Raw genomic sequence first — 16,804 nt, 5'->3', positions numbered from 1 at the left:
TGAAATACTTGTGGATTAAGGAATGGGGCAGGTGGCCCCCAGACTGTCCTTTTTGGCAGAGCTAGTGGGCAAGCCACTTCAGAGAGTGGCTTCCTCAAATCGCACCACCCCCTCCGCTCCCTCCTATCATTCTTCAGAATGCAAATTAAATCCATGCGACGGGAGGGTTATTTGAATTCCTTTAGGAGGGGTAATTTTGCTCCATTTCTCTGCACACCCCACCACCACCCGCCCCCTCAACTCTTCCAACCCCCCTCCCTCCCTTCCTTGCTTATCTTGCCGAGCGCTGGCGAAAAGTGTTATTTTGTATGCAAAGGTGCCTCGCTCGGAGTCATTTATGTATTTGGTGCACCCTCCCCTCGCTTGCTTGTGTATAAACAAGAGAGGGTGATCGTTTGATGTTCCACAGGCTAGAGAGAGAGAGAGAGAGAGAGAGAGAGAGAGAGTGATACGGATACTGGAATGCGGCAGAGGGGAGAGGGAGATCACCTACTCATCACAGAGTGTGAAAATGGCCTGTGTTCCATGTGTGCTTGGCTTAACCCGTAAGGTTTGCTGAGGCCACGGTCGCTCACGCTGTTCGGTGGCTTGATGAAGCCAGTAGCCTCAGAGGCCTTTGGGATTTATTGCCTGTTGGGACGAGTTCAGAGAGGGCTTGTTCACCAAATTAGATGGGGACGAACTTTTGAGAAATGAAGCAATGGAAAGTGGTTTGCATATAAGATAGTGAGCATGGTGCATTATGCTGCCTCTGGTCGGGAGTTCATCAACCACATGAACCCTAGTGTCCCTATTCTGGGGGGATAGCTGATGTACAAGTTTACAACGCATAGAAAATGTAAATCTGCCGTTTGGTGTATATGGGGAAAAAGCAGGGGGCCTAAAATAGAGCCCTAGGGGGACTTGCAGTCAACAAAGCGTATATAGGGTTTAAGTGGTCACTTAAACGAAAGGTTTATGGGACAAAAATGTTAATGATAAAATGATTGAGCTTAGATTTAGATATTAAATTCCTAACTACAGTGTTCTACAGCCATTAAAGATGAGATCATAAAAAAACAATGGATGCAAGTGTGGTTTGCAGTGCTGTCAAAAAAAGATGCATGCAGCAGCTGAAGGAAAAATGAAGTGGTCAAAGAAACAATATTAACCCCTTGTCCTTCAACGTTGACGAAAACTACTTCTAGTTCCTCTCATGGTTTGCAGTTATATCAAGTCATAACATTTCATTCTCCTGCAGATCGAGTGTTTGGCTGCCACTTGTTGACACTGTGCGAACGTGAGGGGACCAGCGTGCCAAAGTTCGTCAAGCTCTGTTTGGAAGCCGTCGAAAAACGAGGTACGTGTACACGTCCTCTCGTTTCACACTGTTGAAAGCTCCAATTCCACAGGACAGGCTTTTGTGTATGGGAAAGAGATTGAAATGCATGATATCTGTGTGGGAAAAAAAAAATCCAGAAGAATGCATTTCCTTTATTCTCTTGCATTAAGGAGGGCTGACATCTCCTCACGCGTTTTCCATCCTGACCCAAGGCCTGTCCACCTCTCTCTCTCTCTCTCTCTCTCTCTCTCTGATGCTCCATCTAAACCCACATTCGCAAATCGCCATTTACGCTTTTTTTCTTGTTATGTTTACACTTTCTGTCCATTTTGTTGACATTTTCCGAGCTCATTTGACAAGATCCACGGTCTAGAAAGTGCCTGTTTTATAAGAAGTGCGTCTCGGTCGTTGACTTTTCAGCGTTCCTGCAGTGTGTGTGTGTGTGATCAGCAGTTTCCCAGGCTCCCTCACATAGCTGGCGAGGCAAAGGGGCTGAACCCGGAGGAAAACGCTCCCCGGCATCCCAAAACGCTTCATTTCTTGGTCCACGTCCAAATCCGAGTCCACTTCAGACTGTTTACAACGCGCCCGAAATTGAGAGTGAATTATGTGTTTGTGTAATGGGTTCCGTTTGTGGTTTTGGCTGAACATTTGTTCAGGACTATTAGTTATCTTGGGGTAAAATTGTGGTGGCCCGATAAACTTGCTGAGAAAATAATACTGATTAAGAGCTCCTTTAAACTACGGCAATTATGATTTAGAGTCCTGTTATGTTTATTGATCCATGATGACTTCAGCCTATTTAGAAAATAAACCTTTCAACACAAACAAGACTATCCAGAGAGGCACTAGGGAGGGCTTTTTTTTAAAGGGAGGAGAGCGCAAATAAACAAACTTTGACAACCTCAAGAATACACAGTTAAGATCACCTCCGTTGGAACATTTTAACATTTTGGCCACATTAAATTGCAGGCCGTAACGAGAGAAGACCCTTTTTTTAACTGACACATGTGTGACTCCTTCATTCGCTGAAGTTGTCGACTATATCCTCAAGTCACCCCAACAGTGACAACGGTACACGTTGTGCTGCTGTGTGTCAAACGCTGGGACATTCATTAGAGCAATCAATATAAAGGGCAGAGGAAAATGTTGCCCGGGTTACCTCTGCCCAGTGTTCGCGTCTGCAACAGAGTGACAACAGTGTCCCTCAAATGACCGTAACCTCTTCTGATGCCCTGAGGCTACAGAAGTGGTCATGTCGTGGCGGCGTGCACTCTTCTCCTCATCCACACTGGATTTGTGGGGATGTGTTGTTCTTTTTTTTCCTCCTTTCCTTCTGGATCCTTTCTTATCATCCATCCAAGTATAGAAAATAAATACAACAGGCATTATGTTCACGTAGGCCTACTGTACCTGTACTCGTTTGCAAAAAAATAATCTATGTTAATAACTAATAGCGTTGTTACTTTCTGTGAACTGTAAAGAGCTTCAAATGAATGAATATATAATTTAGAGACGACGAACATCCTCCTCCGACACAGACTGGCATGTAGAAAACATTGTTCATTTTTAGAGTGGGGACAATGAAAGCATGACAAGCTGTCGACTGCTATTGAGTTGGTTTGGCAGACTTTGTCTGGCGTCCTTGGATGCAGTGCAGAATGGCAGGCATACTCTATAATCAAAGTAGTCCTCAAAATCTCACAGCGAAATGGAGCCATATGGCGTCTCGGTCCAAGCTAGGCTCAGGCACTGAGTGGATATGAACGAATGTGCAGCTGAGATGGAGAGCTGCAGTCTTATTGATACTTCTAACCTTTTTAAATCGGTGCTATATTTCACCTAATATCTCCATATATTTCAACTTACAGCAGTGCTGTAATACTCCATCATACATCAGCAGTGTCGCACAAAAATAGTGAAAGTAGCAATAATGATATCATGTCGTCTCTGTTGGGTGGAAACCTCATGTCAGAAATAGAAAAAGTAGTAGATCTACGAGCTCAAAATGTGTCACTTTGGGCAAGTAGGGCATTTGATTATTGTTGCTCTTTTTAATGACAATATGGAGGTTTCTGCACGACAGGGAAGATATACTATTATAAGTCAGTAGATAATTTTCCCAAGGTGAATTAGGAAAAAAAAGCAGAAAACTAGAGCTAATGGTGATCATTTGTTATAAAAATATATACATGGTATGATTATAGTAAATTATACAATAAAAAGTACAGTACAGTATATGTATCCAGTTTTGCCAGATTTTGCAAAAGAAACAAGCAGTCAGGCCTATGAAAACATGCCCAAAAGAAACGACTAAGGCCACATGACCACACACAACTACAGTATGTAAAAATAGCCGATCTAGCTCTACTATTTTCACACACAAAAATTGGAATTCTACAAGTTTTTTAAAATACACAAATCTTGTACACAGTATTTTCAGGTGGGGATCAGTGGACAAATACAACTTAAGTTGGGGGTCCTTGATATTTGAGAACCACTGGTTTAAACTAGAAATGCACTCTCTCAAGATGCCAACTTGCGCCTTGTAAGCAAGTAAGTAAGCAAGACTTGGGCGCAAGCAGAGCACGCCATGAAGTGCGCTCACCACTGCTGCTCTGAGTCCTAAAGCTCTCTGCTGCTGTTTGGGTACGGTCTGAGTATTTGCACGCTCTGCTTGCGCAAGTAACTTTAGACATTAGACAGCAAGCCCAAAATAGGCACTTTAGAAATCCCCCCCCCCCCCCCCCCCCCGACAACAACACTGTATGTATCCCTCAGGTGAATTGCATGTATTTCGATGTAAATTATTATACCAAATGGGAAGCTGTTTTACTTTACTACAGTATAATATTTGGTGGATATCTTGCAGGTCTGGAAGCGGATGGCATCTACAGAGTCAGCGGCAATCTATCTACTATTCAGAAGCTTCGGTTCATCATCGATGAAGGTTGGTTGAATCACAGCCATGAACCATGGGCTTAGTTATTTTATAACCCACTGGGGTCCTTGAGGGAGTTCCAGGGGGTCCCCAGCTAAATGATAGTTAGGAACCAAATGGACCCTTATGTGTCTGTAACTCAGAGTGTACAGATGGAACCAATTGGACTTTGATTGATTTTAAAATATACATTGGGGTCTCAGAGATAGAAATGTCATTAAATGGGGGTCCGTGAAATTAAACAGGTTGAGAATCAGTGTTAGAGTCGTACAAATCTTCTCTTATGGGGGGGTCCCTGGAATAACTTTTCTAATGGGGGTCCGCGGGCTCATTAGTGTCAATTTGGGGGTCCTTGACATGGAAACGTTTGGGAACCACTGTCTTTTTTATGGGTCTTTTCTCTTTTCTGATGAATTGAAAATGGTGGACCCTGTTGTAAACAAGTGTAATGCTTTATCATGGTGTTGTCCATAGTAACAGTTTTTGTATTTTGTGCTGTTTTGTTCTGTACCCATTCTGCATACTGTGAAATACAAATTTAAATCAATCAATAAATCACAATGTGATGCATTGTGAGCTTGTAGATCTGCTATTTTCACTAGTTTCGCTAAAACGTTTGCTCTAACCTGCATGGCTTCAGTTTATGGCTGTGGCTATCGGTTCACTTGTCTGTCCTGTAGATCTGATAGTTATGTGTGACGCTGTAGTGTGATCAAGTATAGGCATTCATTTACGGGGGAAAAAAAGAAAATAAACAAAAAACATATAAAGTTTGAATATGGAGATAAGAGGGTTTCTGCCTGACATCAATTAAATGCAACTCTAAATTGTCATAGTCCTGTTAAATGTCACAAGCTTGATCCCTGCAACAAGGGATCATTACTATATGTCCAGACTCCCAAACCTGGCCGGTGAAATCTGTACCTGCACGCATGCAACAATGGAAACCATACAAAGTACACACTATGCTTGTAAAATAGTGACTGAGTGCTTCTTAAACGATTAAGTTCCAAGTAAATTGTTGTTGAGAGAACAGAATGAGGAATGGACTATAGCTTTTTACCAGGCATGGGAAAGCTCCTCCAGTGAGACAATAATTCAGCAAAACCTACCGGTATAGTGCGCAGCACACTCACCCAATCACTTCAGTCTATAAATGATCCAACATTTCCATGTGAGAAGCCGTAGCCCCGTGGGGATTTTCTTACACAAACAAGGCAACGTCTGTTCTGCTTAACGAAAGAACATAAAGAATATCCCATTCCCCTCTAACCATGATCAAAAAAATAATAAAATCTCTAAAAATGTGTTATTCATTTTTAACTCAACGTTCTATTGAAACAACGGGCATCGGCTGGTTCTGACTGTTCCTTTTTTTTGGGTACCATTCGCTCTTGTTCTGCGTGATGGATCCACGTACGGCACACACAAGACAGTGGAAAACGACGGAGTGACATCAGCGACATTCTGGGCATTCCACACATTCTGGCGCGGTGACACCATGTGCCTACACCACTGTGTCCCACCCGTTTGTTCTGCATGTGTGTTGTTCCTCCAACTCTCGCTTCGCCTCAGAGAAACTGGACATTGTCAAACACAGAGGGACGGGGGGGTGAGGGGCAATTTACAACGCTCACAAACATTTCCATATTGTAGGCTTGGGTCGCATTGCATAGCGTAGTATGAAGATTCCACAGAGGATACTCACACCTTTGATTTGGGGACTGACAGTAAATTCTCTCTTCTTTCGGCCCTCAGCTGAACTTGATGTACTTTACACATTCCAAGAGGAAAAGCATGTTGGCTTTCGCTAGAGATAAGAGTAGTGGTTATCAAATACCTTCAAATCAAGAAAGTGTGGTTAAGGGGCTGACAAGTTTTGGATCAATGTTTTCATTGATCAAAGGTCAAAGGTTGTCATTTGAGAGGAAAAAACAAACTCATTTCTAGGTTTAGACACACTGCAAGGCATGAATGTGGCATCCAACACTGCACAACTCATAGCCAGATTTATTTCTGGCTGTGTTTAGCCTTACTATATACTTTGTCATTTGACAATAGGGCTTACTGTAAGTGGTTTCAAAAATAATAAATGTGTCCCATACTGCCAATATACTTCCGTCCCATATGCATTAGTCTTTTTCATCCACCCGGCATTCTTTGAGATCAAAAGATTATGCTTCTGCAAGACGAGCGGACCTCCTTGCATATGGAGTTGGAGTGTTCAACACATTTCTGTTTTTGTTTGGTCTTCCTTTTATTATTTTGCTAGCTCTGAGCAAAAGCATGCACCTCACTATACAAACCCTGGGCGGTGTAAAAAAAAAGATATACCTTTTCATTGGATCCGATAAAATACATCTAAACAAAATACTGGATCACACCACATACAAGCCCCCTGGGGGGGCTTCCCAGGGGGTCCCCGTCAAAAGTAGTTAATGCAGCATCACAGTCTTTTTTAAATGACCACTTCACTTTTCAACCTATCATCATATAATTGGTCCTCACTAATGATCATGATAAAATAGCACTTATTTTCCTACTCAGTCTGTGTCTCATAGGCAGACTGTGCTGTTCAGAAACCTGTCCACCAGTGACATCATCGATGGGGATTCCAAGCTAATAGAAACTACAGGCTTTCTATTCCTCAAAAATTGCAATGGAAGCCAAGAAAATGGAAGCCATTGTTCACTTGACAATATCTCTCTCTCTCTCTCTCTCTCTCTCTCTCTCTCTCTCTCTATATATATATACTGTATATCTTTATATTTTATCCGATAATGTCACTGGTGGTTTCTGAACTGTCCACAGACCTATGAGAAACAGAAAATGGTGGTATTTTATCATGAACATTAGTGAGGACCAATTATAAGAAGATTGGTTGAAAGCGGTGGTCCTTTAACCACTTTATCCATGTTGGCTACACTGCTTTCTCGCAGTGTGTCACTTTGTGCCGATTTTGAACAATTTTAATGAAAGATTTTAACAAAAATTCTCTTCTGGGGGTCCCTGGCACAACACCTTTTCAGATGGCGGGGGCAAATACATAATCAATTTGGGGGTCCCTGGCATGAAAAAGTTTGACACTGATTTAGAAGAAATTTGTAGAATCTGCCTCAGGTCTTAAAGGGTTATTATCTCGTCAGTGAGTTAATGGTCTCAGTAGTAATAGGGTGAACGATGGCTTACTTCCAGCACGATGTACTGTATATGTCAACATGTGACTTTTCAGTGCGGTGGCAGAAGCATCCCCAGTCCCCACACCTCCAGGCGTGTCAGCTTGGCTCCCATTCACACGGTTCGGCCTCCTGTGGCATGGTTCAGCCTCCCCCCACTCACGGACCGCGTGTCTACCTGATGGCCTGTGTCGCTATACCAGGGGGTACTCTCTGGTCTCAGCTCTATTAAAATGGAATGATTTCGGCGCGGAGAGGCTCATATCGACTCAAACAGCGAGCGGAGGAGGGGGATGGGGGGACGGGCGAAAAAAAAAAAAAGCCATGTGGCTCCAGACCTCTGGGTAGCCGCGGAGGCCTGGTGCTGTTAGCGAGGCGCCGCTGTAAGCAGGTAAACATTAGCATAGTAATTAGCCCCAACTAATTCTCCCAATTAAAGCTGTGTTGTTTCCCTCTGTCTTTCCCTCCTGTCTCCCCCCGTCACGAACCCTTCCTGGTTGCTGCTCTGCTCCCCAGAGGAGGAGCTCAACTTGGACGCCAGCCAGTGGGAGGACATCCACGTTGTCACCGGCGCGCTCAAGATGTTTTTCCGCGAGCTGCCAGAGCCGCTGTTCCCCTTTCGCTTCTTTGAGCTGTTTGTGGAGGCCATCAGTGAGTACAGAACTAGCCCCAGCTGCATTTTTGTTTTTTCATGTCAGCTACTTTTCTTGCCATTTTGGCAAGGGCTGGCCGGTCACCTTGCACCATTGTCAACTTCCATTGTTTTGGCTTAGATGCTATATAATTATTGTGTTCCTTTTTTGGTCTTTATCATTCATATTTTTGCCTTATAATAATAGCCTAAAATTTCACATTGATTCTGGCTAATATATCAAGAATAGTCGATACCCAGCCAAGACCATATTTGATGCAGTCTACCCTTGCATTTTACATATACGTAGTAACACATTCATTTGGCCCTGCGGTGTATTAGCCTTAATCCTGTTTACAGTGTGTGCCTCTGTTTGCCTCTAGAATTGTTGTCCCTTAAGGCAGCTCAGTTAAAGAGTAAACTATTCCTTCACTCTGTGAGCTGGAGAGAGGGAGGCCATTGGGAATAAATACAGCTGATAAGCAAGTCGATTTTTTTCTACCATGTGCATATCGTCGCTGTCGGGCAAAAACCTCCTATCTCCATATTCTAACTTTTTTGTGTTTTTAGTAAATTAGTGTCCTACTATTAGTGTTAAACAAAAGCATCACAACATATCCACAAGCTCGAAACATGACACGAGGCGATGTGTTTTGAGCTTGTAGATCTGCTACTTTTGCCGTTTTTGAATTTAAATCCTGAAAAGTTTGTGGTTTTTACCTGACAGAGGCAACGACATAACTGTACGAACAGACCTATCAATACAGTTGGCCGGGGTCAGTCCAGAGTTTGTTTTGCTGTAGTCAAATGTTGTGAAATTGGGGGCGTGTAATTTCAAATGAATGAAAATTTTCAAATTTAACCTAATTTAAAACAAAAATTGAATTGAAATACAGAAGAAAAAAACAAGGCTTGACTTTAGTAATCTTTGACCTTTATTAACCAGGTTAGTCTCATTGAGCTTAAACCTCGCTTTTGCAACGGAGACCTGGCCAAAGAGTGAGCAGAAAGTTACAGACAAAATTACATTATCGCTGTTGTCGGGCAGAAACCTCTTACTGTATCTCCTTATTTGAACTTATTTGAAATTTTCTTAAATTAATGCCCTATTTTATCAAACTACAGCATCACACAAAAGCATCACAAGTAGCAGATCCGTACACTCAAACGCTGCACGAAACAAGCCGCTTGTAGATCTGCTACTTTTGCTGTTTCAGATCATGTTTTGGACATATGAGGAATCCACCCGATAGACGATATAAAGAAGTAATACAGACTACCATGAACATAGAAAAAGAAAATAATAATACATTTAAAACAAATCAAATTGAAAAAAGATCCGATTATACATTGAAGGCAGGCAAGATGTTTTATAATTGTGTTGCAGAGATTACAGTATGGCTCAAAAACATTGACAGACCTGCATTTCATTTTCCTCCATGATTTGAAGCCAAGTTCAAGAAATAACAAATGTTTTATTTTCTACCAAATGCAGTACGAACCTTGGGCAATAGAGTAATTCGTATGCTATCAGCATGTCACATCAAATTAAACCACTTGAACCCTAGCGTCCATATTCTGGGCCAAACATAGACCTATATTTTCTCCACTACACTACATTGATTGTGTTTTAAATCAGTTTGTAATATTAGAATCCACCGCCATCCCCACCAAGACCCCTCAAAAAGTCAAGTCAACATCAGAGCGTTGGCCTTTCAGGCAGTGCTATCAAAAGAGGGCACTGTTGGAACAGCAACGGGTCATGTCTACATACATAAGGTAAAGGAGTGCTCTTCTTCCCATTAGACTTTGTGATAGAAATAAGCAACAGGTCTATGAAAACAAGACCAAAAGAAGCGACTAGAGCTATAGGCCGCATGAGCACTTCAAACATCAGCTACTTGAAAATAGCCAATCTACAAGCTTGTGAACTTGTAGATAGCAGATAGAAAATATCAAAGAGGGGGTGGGGGGTTTCACCACCTGTGCACAACCTAACACACACGCACATAATAACTGTATATATGGTGATTTCGGGTGTGCCAGTACAGTACAGAGACAGTACAGTACAGTACAGTAGAGGGACCCCCACACGGTAACTGTCATTTCTCAACCGTTTCGGACGCGGGGCGGCTCGCCGGAATCGGGCAGACACCCTGGGTGCGTTCCTGTGGGTCTGGAACTTCCGCCCCCCACCCCACCCCCACACAGAGTTGCACCACTCACTTCACACGGGTGTGATTTTTTAGAATAGGTCATATGGTGACATACAGTGTTACAGGGTTGTGCAATGACGCATACCTCAAGGCAGGTCACTTGGCTCACCTCTGCTGCATGACCTGTAGTGGTGTAAAGTAACCAAGTAAATCTACTTAATTACTGCTTAAGTACAATTTAGAGGTATTTGTACTTTACACCACTACATCTCGGATCCAAATATTGTACTTTTACTCCACTACATTTATTTGAAAACTACTAGTTACTTTTTTTTATTTTGATTATCATTACAAAACAGCCGTAGTGTATATACATTTTGGCCATTTGAAAATAGCCGATCTACAATCTCACAATGCGTACAATGCTATTTTTTAAATATTTTTATACATTTGAAAACTTGAAATGGGACATTCTGCACAATGGGTACTTTTATTTTTGGTACTTCAAGTACATTTTGATTCCATTGTACTTTTAATTCCTGACTTTTACTTCCTGGGTATTTCTATATTGCAGTACTGATACTTTTACTTAAGTAAAATAAATGACCTGTACAGCCCCGCCCTCCTTCAAAGGTCACTCCAGCATCTGTCAGCAGCTCATGAAGGCAGTCATGTGTCACTCACTCCCCTGTCTCACCTGTCAATAAGACCCCCATCAGACCTACACTCTCTGTCTCAGCTATCAATAAGACCCCTTCAGACCTACGTACCGTATATTAGCCATCTGACCCGCCAGTCTGGCCCCACCATATTGGCTGGCTGTACGGGGACTACGGTGCCAGTTGTGTATGCCGGTACACCAGTCGAGCATCCCCCCCCCCCCCCCCCACACACACACACACACACACACACACACACACACACACACACACACACACACACACACACACTTACTTCTTGAACCACTGCTATAAACAATGCCAGTCCATGTTTAGAGTGTGGTGCTGAAGTGCTACCTGAGCCCTGTGTCCCCTGCCTCAGCGCTGACCCCAAAAGGCCATGGCGCCATATAAGTTGGTCTCCGAACGTGACCCGAGAACATGATATCGTCGTCGTCAGGCAGAAACCTTGTATCTCCATGTGTCATCTTTTTTATGCGTCGCCGTGTGACCGTGTCACAAAAAAGTATGCTTTGGTTCGGTAATCTCTCAGTGCAACTGAGGTCCAAATTGTTCAGATTGGTGCAGAATGCAGCTAGATCATAGGGGTAAGACAACTCCCCTCTTTGCAGTCTTTATCATAGTATTTATGAGAAGGCTACAAAAACAGGCTCAAAACATTGTCAGTTATGTTACCCATGTTTTAAATGGCGAGTGTGTACTTCTGCCCCCTGGGAGAAGATACAAAGAACCAAAGTGGAAGTACATCAGATTTAAAAAATGGTTTGTACCAGCATAAACTAAGATGTTGAACGAGGCTCTGAAACAGCAGTAACTGTGTGAGGCTAGATTATCCACATCATGTGTGCAATTGTGTAATGTTGTGTCTCCCTCTGTAATGTATTTTGTTTGTCATTGATGTTTTATGTGTGGCTGTAGCTGGGGTGAAAGCCCAAGACAAATTTCCCTTGTGGACAATAAAGTCTACCTTGACCGTGACCTTGAAGCAGCAAAAACAGCAGATCTGCTGGCTCACAAAGTGTCGCTGTGAGCTTAGATCTACTATCTTCGTTGCCAAAAATAGTGATGCCAGGTGGAAAGTGAGTGAGTCTGCCTGTATTATAAATATTAAACCAATGAAAAGTATCAACACAAGCTTGTGACTAAACTAAGTACAGTGGATCCACTCCGTATACACACGTGTATGCTGGTTTTGGACATACAGTACACATGCACAGTTTCAGCCCAACAGCGACAATAGGCTACTCATTATAATAATAATAGTTGGTATTTTGTTATCTATCACGTAACTAGCGTTGCGGTCCCTTTTTGCAAAGACAAACACGTTTGACTGAGTTATGGAAAACGTATTTGAAGTCTATGCCGGAAGCATCTCCGACAGCCTACTTCAATCAGCCCCGCTCCTCCCAAGCCCAAGTTTTACGGTCTGGAGAAAGTGTCCTCTATTATCAAATCTGTTCCACACCACGCTCAGAAAATATTCTCACAGAGACCCTGAAAGCAGATTGCCAAACAATCCCAAGGTAGAGGGGGGGCATAATTTGGCAATAAATATTTACATGCTCCAAATGTAGGCCAGAATACCCACTGGCACTCAAGGTGGTTCCATCCAGTTAATCAGATAAGCATGTGCGCGGCTGATGAGTCGCAGACAGCGTTTAGACAACTAATTAGCAGCGGAGGAAGGCTCCTTCATAGCAGGAGGTGTAATTAGGCTAACCTGCTACACGTTACCCAGATCAAACGGCCAGGGGAGGAGAACCAACGTGCACATTTGCGACTAAACGTGGCAGGCAGCGGTAATGTGGGAGGACGAGGAGGGCTGAGTAAGAGATGTAGAGCAAATGTTTTAGCAGGAGCACCTTAGTTAACATTTCAAACAAACGCTTTTCATAGACGTGACATCTTCTTCACTCGAGACGGTGCTTTTCAAAAGGAGATGAGACGGTCGCAGCCTCGCAGGGACCGCCGTGGTTCTCAAACTTTTCTCCAAACTGAATATGTAATTTGGTAGGTGGATAGCCATCTGAAAATTATTCTGTGCCAGGGGCCCCCATACATGATTAAAATATATAAAAATGTCTTAATGATTCCCCAAAATGTCTAATATTCTATCTTCAAGCTCAAGAGGAATTGTTTGATCCACACCCTTTAAACGTGTCTTTATAATATCAAAATAAATGCTTTGATGAGATAAGAGTCAATCTGAGATAAGAGTGTGCTTCTTTATAAGCAACGTTGGGCTCGTTTTCCCTGTAAAGTTGCTCGTAAATATGCTGGTAGTTGCGGATTGCAGGTTTTTGGGGCGTAATTGTTTCTAAAGTGTGCTTATTTTGGGCTTGCTTCCTAAATGTTGTTTAAACCAGTGGTTCTCAAATGATTTCATGTCAAGGACCCCCAAATTAATGTGTAGGCATATGATATTTGTTCACCACCATGTTTTAGAAAATAGCCAATATGGTTGTATACAGTGTGTTTTAAGTGCTCATGTGGCCTAGTCGCTTCTTTTGGACTTTTTCATAGACCTGGTTGCTTATTTCTCTCGCAGAATCTGGCAACACCGCCAGCTTGTGTCATTCTGATAACGAGCCCACCGTGTTCCTCTAAATAGAGGAGGACACCGGGCTGGCCCTCTGGATGATGCGTTTAGATGAGCAGTGGAGCTCATCTGTTTTTTTGTGACTCCCTGCCCTGTGCCCATCATCCATCAACCTCCATTTAAGACACTGTGTGAAACGCTCTCTCGGTGGCAATGGAAGAGACGGGTCGTCATCATTAGCACCGCCGCGGCGGCCATCTTGGCGAGTGAAGCTAATGGGGTTGCGTGGCAGGGGGAGTCCCTCTGGGTGTGTCCCCGGCCATGTTGAAATGAGAGGTGGGATCGTTAGGCTAGCCCCTGCATCACCGGCAAACTAATTGAAATCCCCCAGCCCCCCAGCTAAACCATGCAGGCTCTGCTGTGGCGGCGTGCACATTCACAGCAGTGTGCAGGTGGGTGGAGACCACTCATGTTTCCGCTAGCCATCAGGCTTTCCATATGTACCCACTCAATTCAATTCAATACACTACTCATATTTGCACTTCTAATAATATGGCAATCATGACTGAGATATGTCATGCACATGTTAACTTAACGTACATGTTAAACAAAGCTATAACTTTCTGATCAACCACACAAGTCCGAGGAATCGAGGACTGTGGCTTTTAATCTTCCCATTTATTCAATTAGTTTTGCAAAGACGTCCCTTCTCTCCACTCTGTCATGTTCACATGTACACTGGCAGTCCAAATCAGAATTGTAGTCAATATACGCTGCTTGGAATCAGATATATTTACATAGTTGTACGGCATATCACTCGACAAAAACTTCTATTCTGCCAGTTTCTGCTATTTTCCGTGAGGGCCGCTGTCAAGCGACTGGACATTACTCACGCCTAAGATGTTACGATCGTTACCACAGCAACCAACGTAGATATGTCAGCGACGTCTGAGTACAAAATCCAATCCGATCACTTGCAAATTGTCGCTGTTGGGCAGAAACCGCTTTTTTCTAAAAGATAATGTCCAACGTGATCATGCTACTGCCCCACACAAAAGCATCAATAGTAGCAGATCCACAAGCTTGTAGATTTGATACTTTTGCTATTTTTGAATTTGAATCCTGAAAAGTAACAGTTTTGGACATACACTATGAGGTTTCCACCCGACAGAGACGATATAAGCAGTGTGGCCATTCAATCTTAACAACTTAGCAACTGTTACTTCTCTACGCTAGTTTCCTTCAACACCGAATCTCTTCTCCAGAAATAATAGCAGATCTACAAGCTCAATCTGCCGTTTCTGGCGAACGTCTCCCCCCCCCCCCCCCCCCCCAGAAGAATAGGGGAATTTTAAAGATCAGATTTGGGGGAAACAAATCAGATTTGCCTGCAGTCTGACTCTGAACAAAAGCCTGATATCTCTCAGTCTGTCTCTCATCTCACTAGGTTTAGTTAGAGGGGGTTATTTTGTGTGTGTGTGTGTGTGTGTGTGTGTGTGTGTGTGTGTGTGTGTGTGTGTGTGTGTGTGTGTGTGTGTGTGTGTGTGTGTGTGTTTTCCTGGGTCCTCAGGTGGGGCCCATGCCCCGTTTCCCTTCCCTGTGAGCTGTTCATTCTTGGATGGCGTAGCGTAGCAGCTGTGTTTGCAGGCCATGATCCTGGCACCGACGGAGCAGAATCTATTATTCATGTGGCCCTAGTATCAGAGCGGGGGATCTGGAATCTCCAGCCACCTGTCTCACAGACAAGCGTGCCTTTTTGTTCCCCGGCAAATCAATGCAAACAAACTGATGAATTGAGTTTTATCTGTTTTGAGAGCTGACATAGATGTCGTTTGAAACACACACACACACCACCAACGCCGTTGGGAGAGTTTTGAGTGTTGTTTTGTTTTGTTGTTTTTCTTTCCTTAGTGGGAGTGTTGGGCAGAGCATGTTTTTGCTCAGCAGGTTGAGGCTGCATTGTGCATAGCTTTATGTGATAATTGTTACAGTGTACAGTAGCTGTGTGCCGCTGTGTGCAAGCATTACACTGTGCATTACACTGTGCATTATGTGATCTATACTTAGTTGCTTGCATACTACAGGCTTGTAGATCTGCTTGTAGATCTGCAACACTGGCAGTACATTGCATCAAGCTTCTGTAAATGAATGTTGACTTTTTCTGACCCCTCTTAACATTCATCCTTTCGTTTTGTCTTTCCTTTCTTGTTTCCTTTGTCTCCTAGTCTTGTTCCCAGAAATTAAAACTGGCAACCATAGTCGTAAAAAAAAAATGCTACTCTGTTAATTTGAAAATGCTAATTAGGGGAAAAGGCACATTATCCCTAGTTGTTTGGTCCTCGTCTTTTTGCCCTCAGTAACCATGGAAATAGGCATGTGCGTTTGTAGTGTAACTGGGCCACCCAGGCAAGAAAACCAGAGTTATATGAATGCTTGTCCACGATCTAGAGCCTATATGAATCTAAGAACAGATCTGAAATGGAATGCTACTCAATCTAAGACTAGATCCTACAGTATATGAATCTAAGACCATGCAGAATGCAGATTATATATGAATCGTATGCTGCATTCACACAGGCAGATGCAAAGATACAAAGATGTACAGCATATTTGTCGCTTTGTATCTTTTAAAGACCATAGGACTTAAATATACGTCTTTGGCATGCAATGTGTTTAATACAATATAAATGATGACATTTAGATTGTGTCAAAGATCATGTCTCACCTAGACACCTTGAGCAAGCAGGCAGACTATTAGCTCAATGGTAAAAATCCAGGGTAGAAGTGGTGATCGGCATCATACCCAGAAATCTGCCACTATACAGGACAAACATGTATGCTTTATATTTAGTTTTTGCAGCGTCATTTAGGGCTGAGCAATATATTGATATTAATACAGTATGTGATATGAGAATCGTCTGGGACTTTGGGTATATATTTGACACATTGTGAGCATTTAGATGGCTATTGTCTCTGTGTTTGAAACATTTTGAAAATGTTAGTATTGTCAGATTGGACAATGCTCTTACAGTATGAATATCTATGATGCAATGTAACAACAGCCCACGTACAGTACCACTACTGTAATATTGGCCAACAACTGGGTCACCAATCACCATCACCAGATGCATATTTTATCCAGATTTTTCTTGGAAAAGGGTAAAGTCCATCGCTAGCTTCAGGTCATCTTGGGTAACACACACACCACAGCTTCAAAGACCTCGTCATTTACATATCAATTCTTGTACATATTTATGTCGTGTCCTAGTTGTTAAATATATTCATAATTTGCTATGAGCACTATTATGGAGGGAAGGGCCTTTAACCGCATGAACCTTAATGCAGAGGTTCCCAATCTTC

The 16,804-nt window shown here is 42.8% G+C and overlaps 1 protein-coding gene across 1 annotated transcript in view; it reads left to right on the top strand.

Moving 5' to 3' along the window:
* arhgap15 (Rho GTPase activating protein 15) overlaps positions 1-16,804 on the top strand; it is a 76,443-nt gene that overhangs the window by 39,744 nt on the left and 19,895 nt on the right. The window contains exons 9-11 of the mRNA XM_083776277.1: positions 1,241-1,339; positions 4,194-4,271; positions 7,955-8,089. Coding sequence (XP_083632403.1) covers positions 1,241-1,339; positions 4,194-4,271; positions 7,955-8,089 — 312 coding nt within the window. The remainder of the gene's footprint in view (positions 1-1,240; positions 1,340-4,193; positions 4,272-7,954; positions 8,090-16,804) is intronic.

The sequence above is a fragment of the Protomyctophum parallelum genome, assembly GCF_964188405.1.
Source record: "Protomyctophum parallelum genome assembly, chromosome: 11".
In the NCBI taxonomy this organism is placed as follows: domain Eukaryota; kingdom Metazoa; phylum Chordata; class Actinopteri; order Myctophiformes; family Myctophidae; genus Protomyctophum; species Protomyctophum parallelum.
This window is presented reverse-complemented; position numbering and strand designations above follow the sequence as displayed.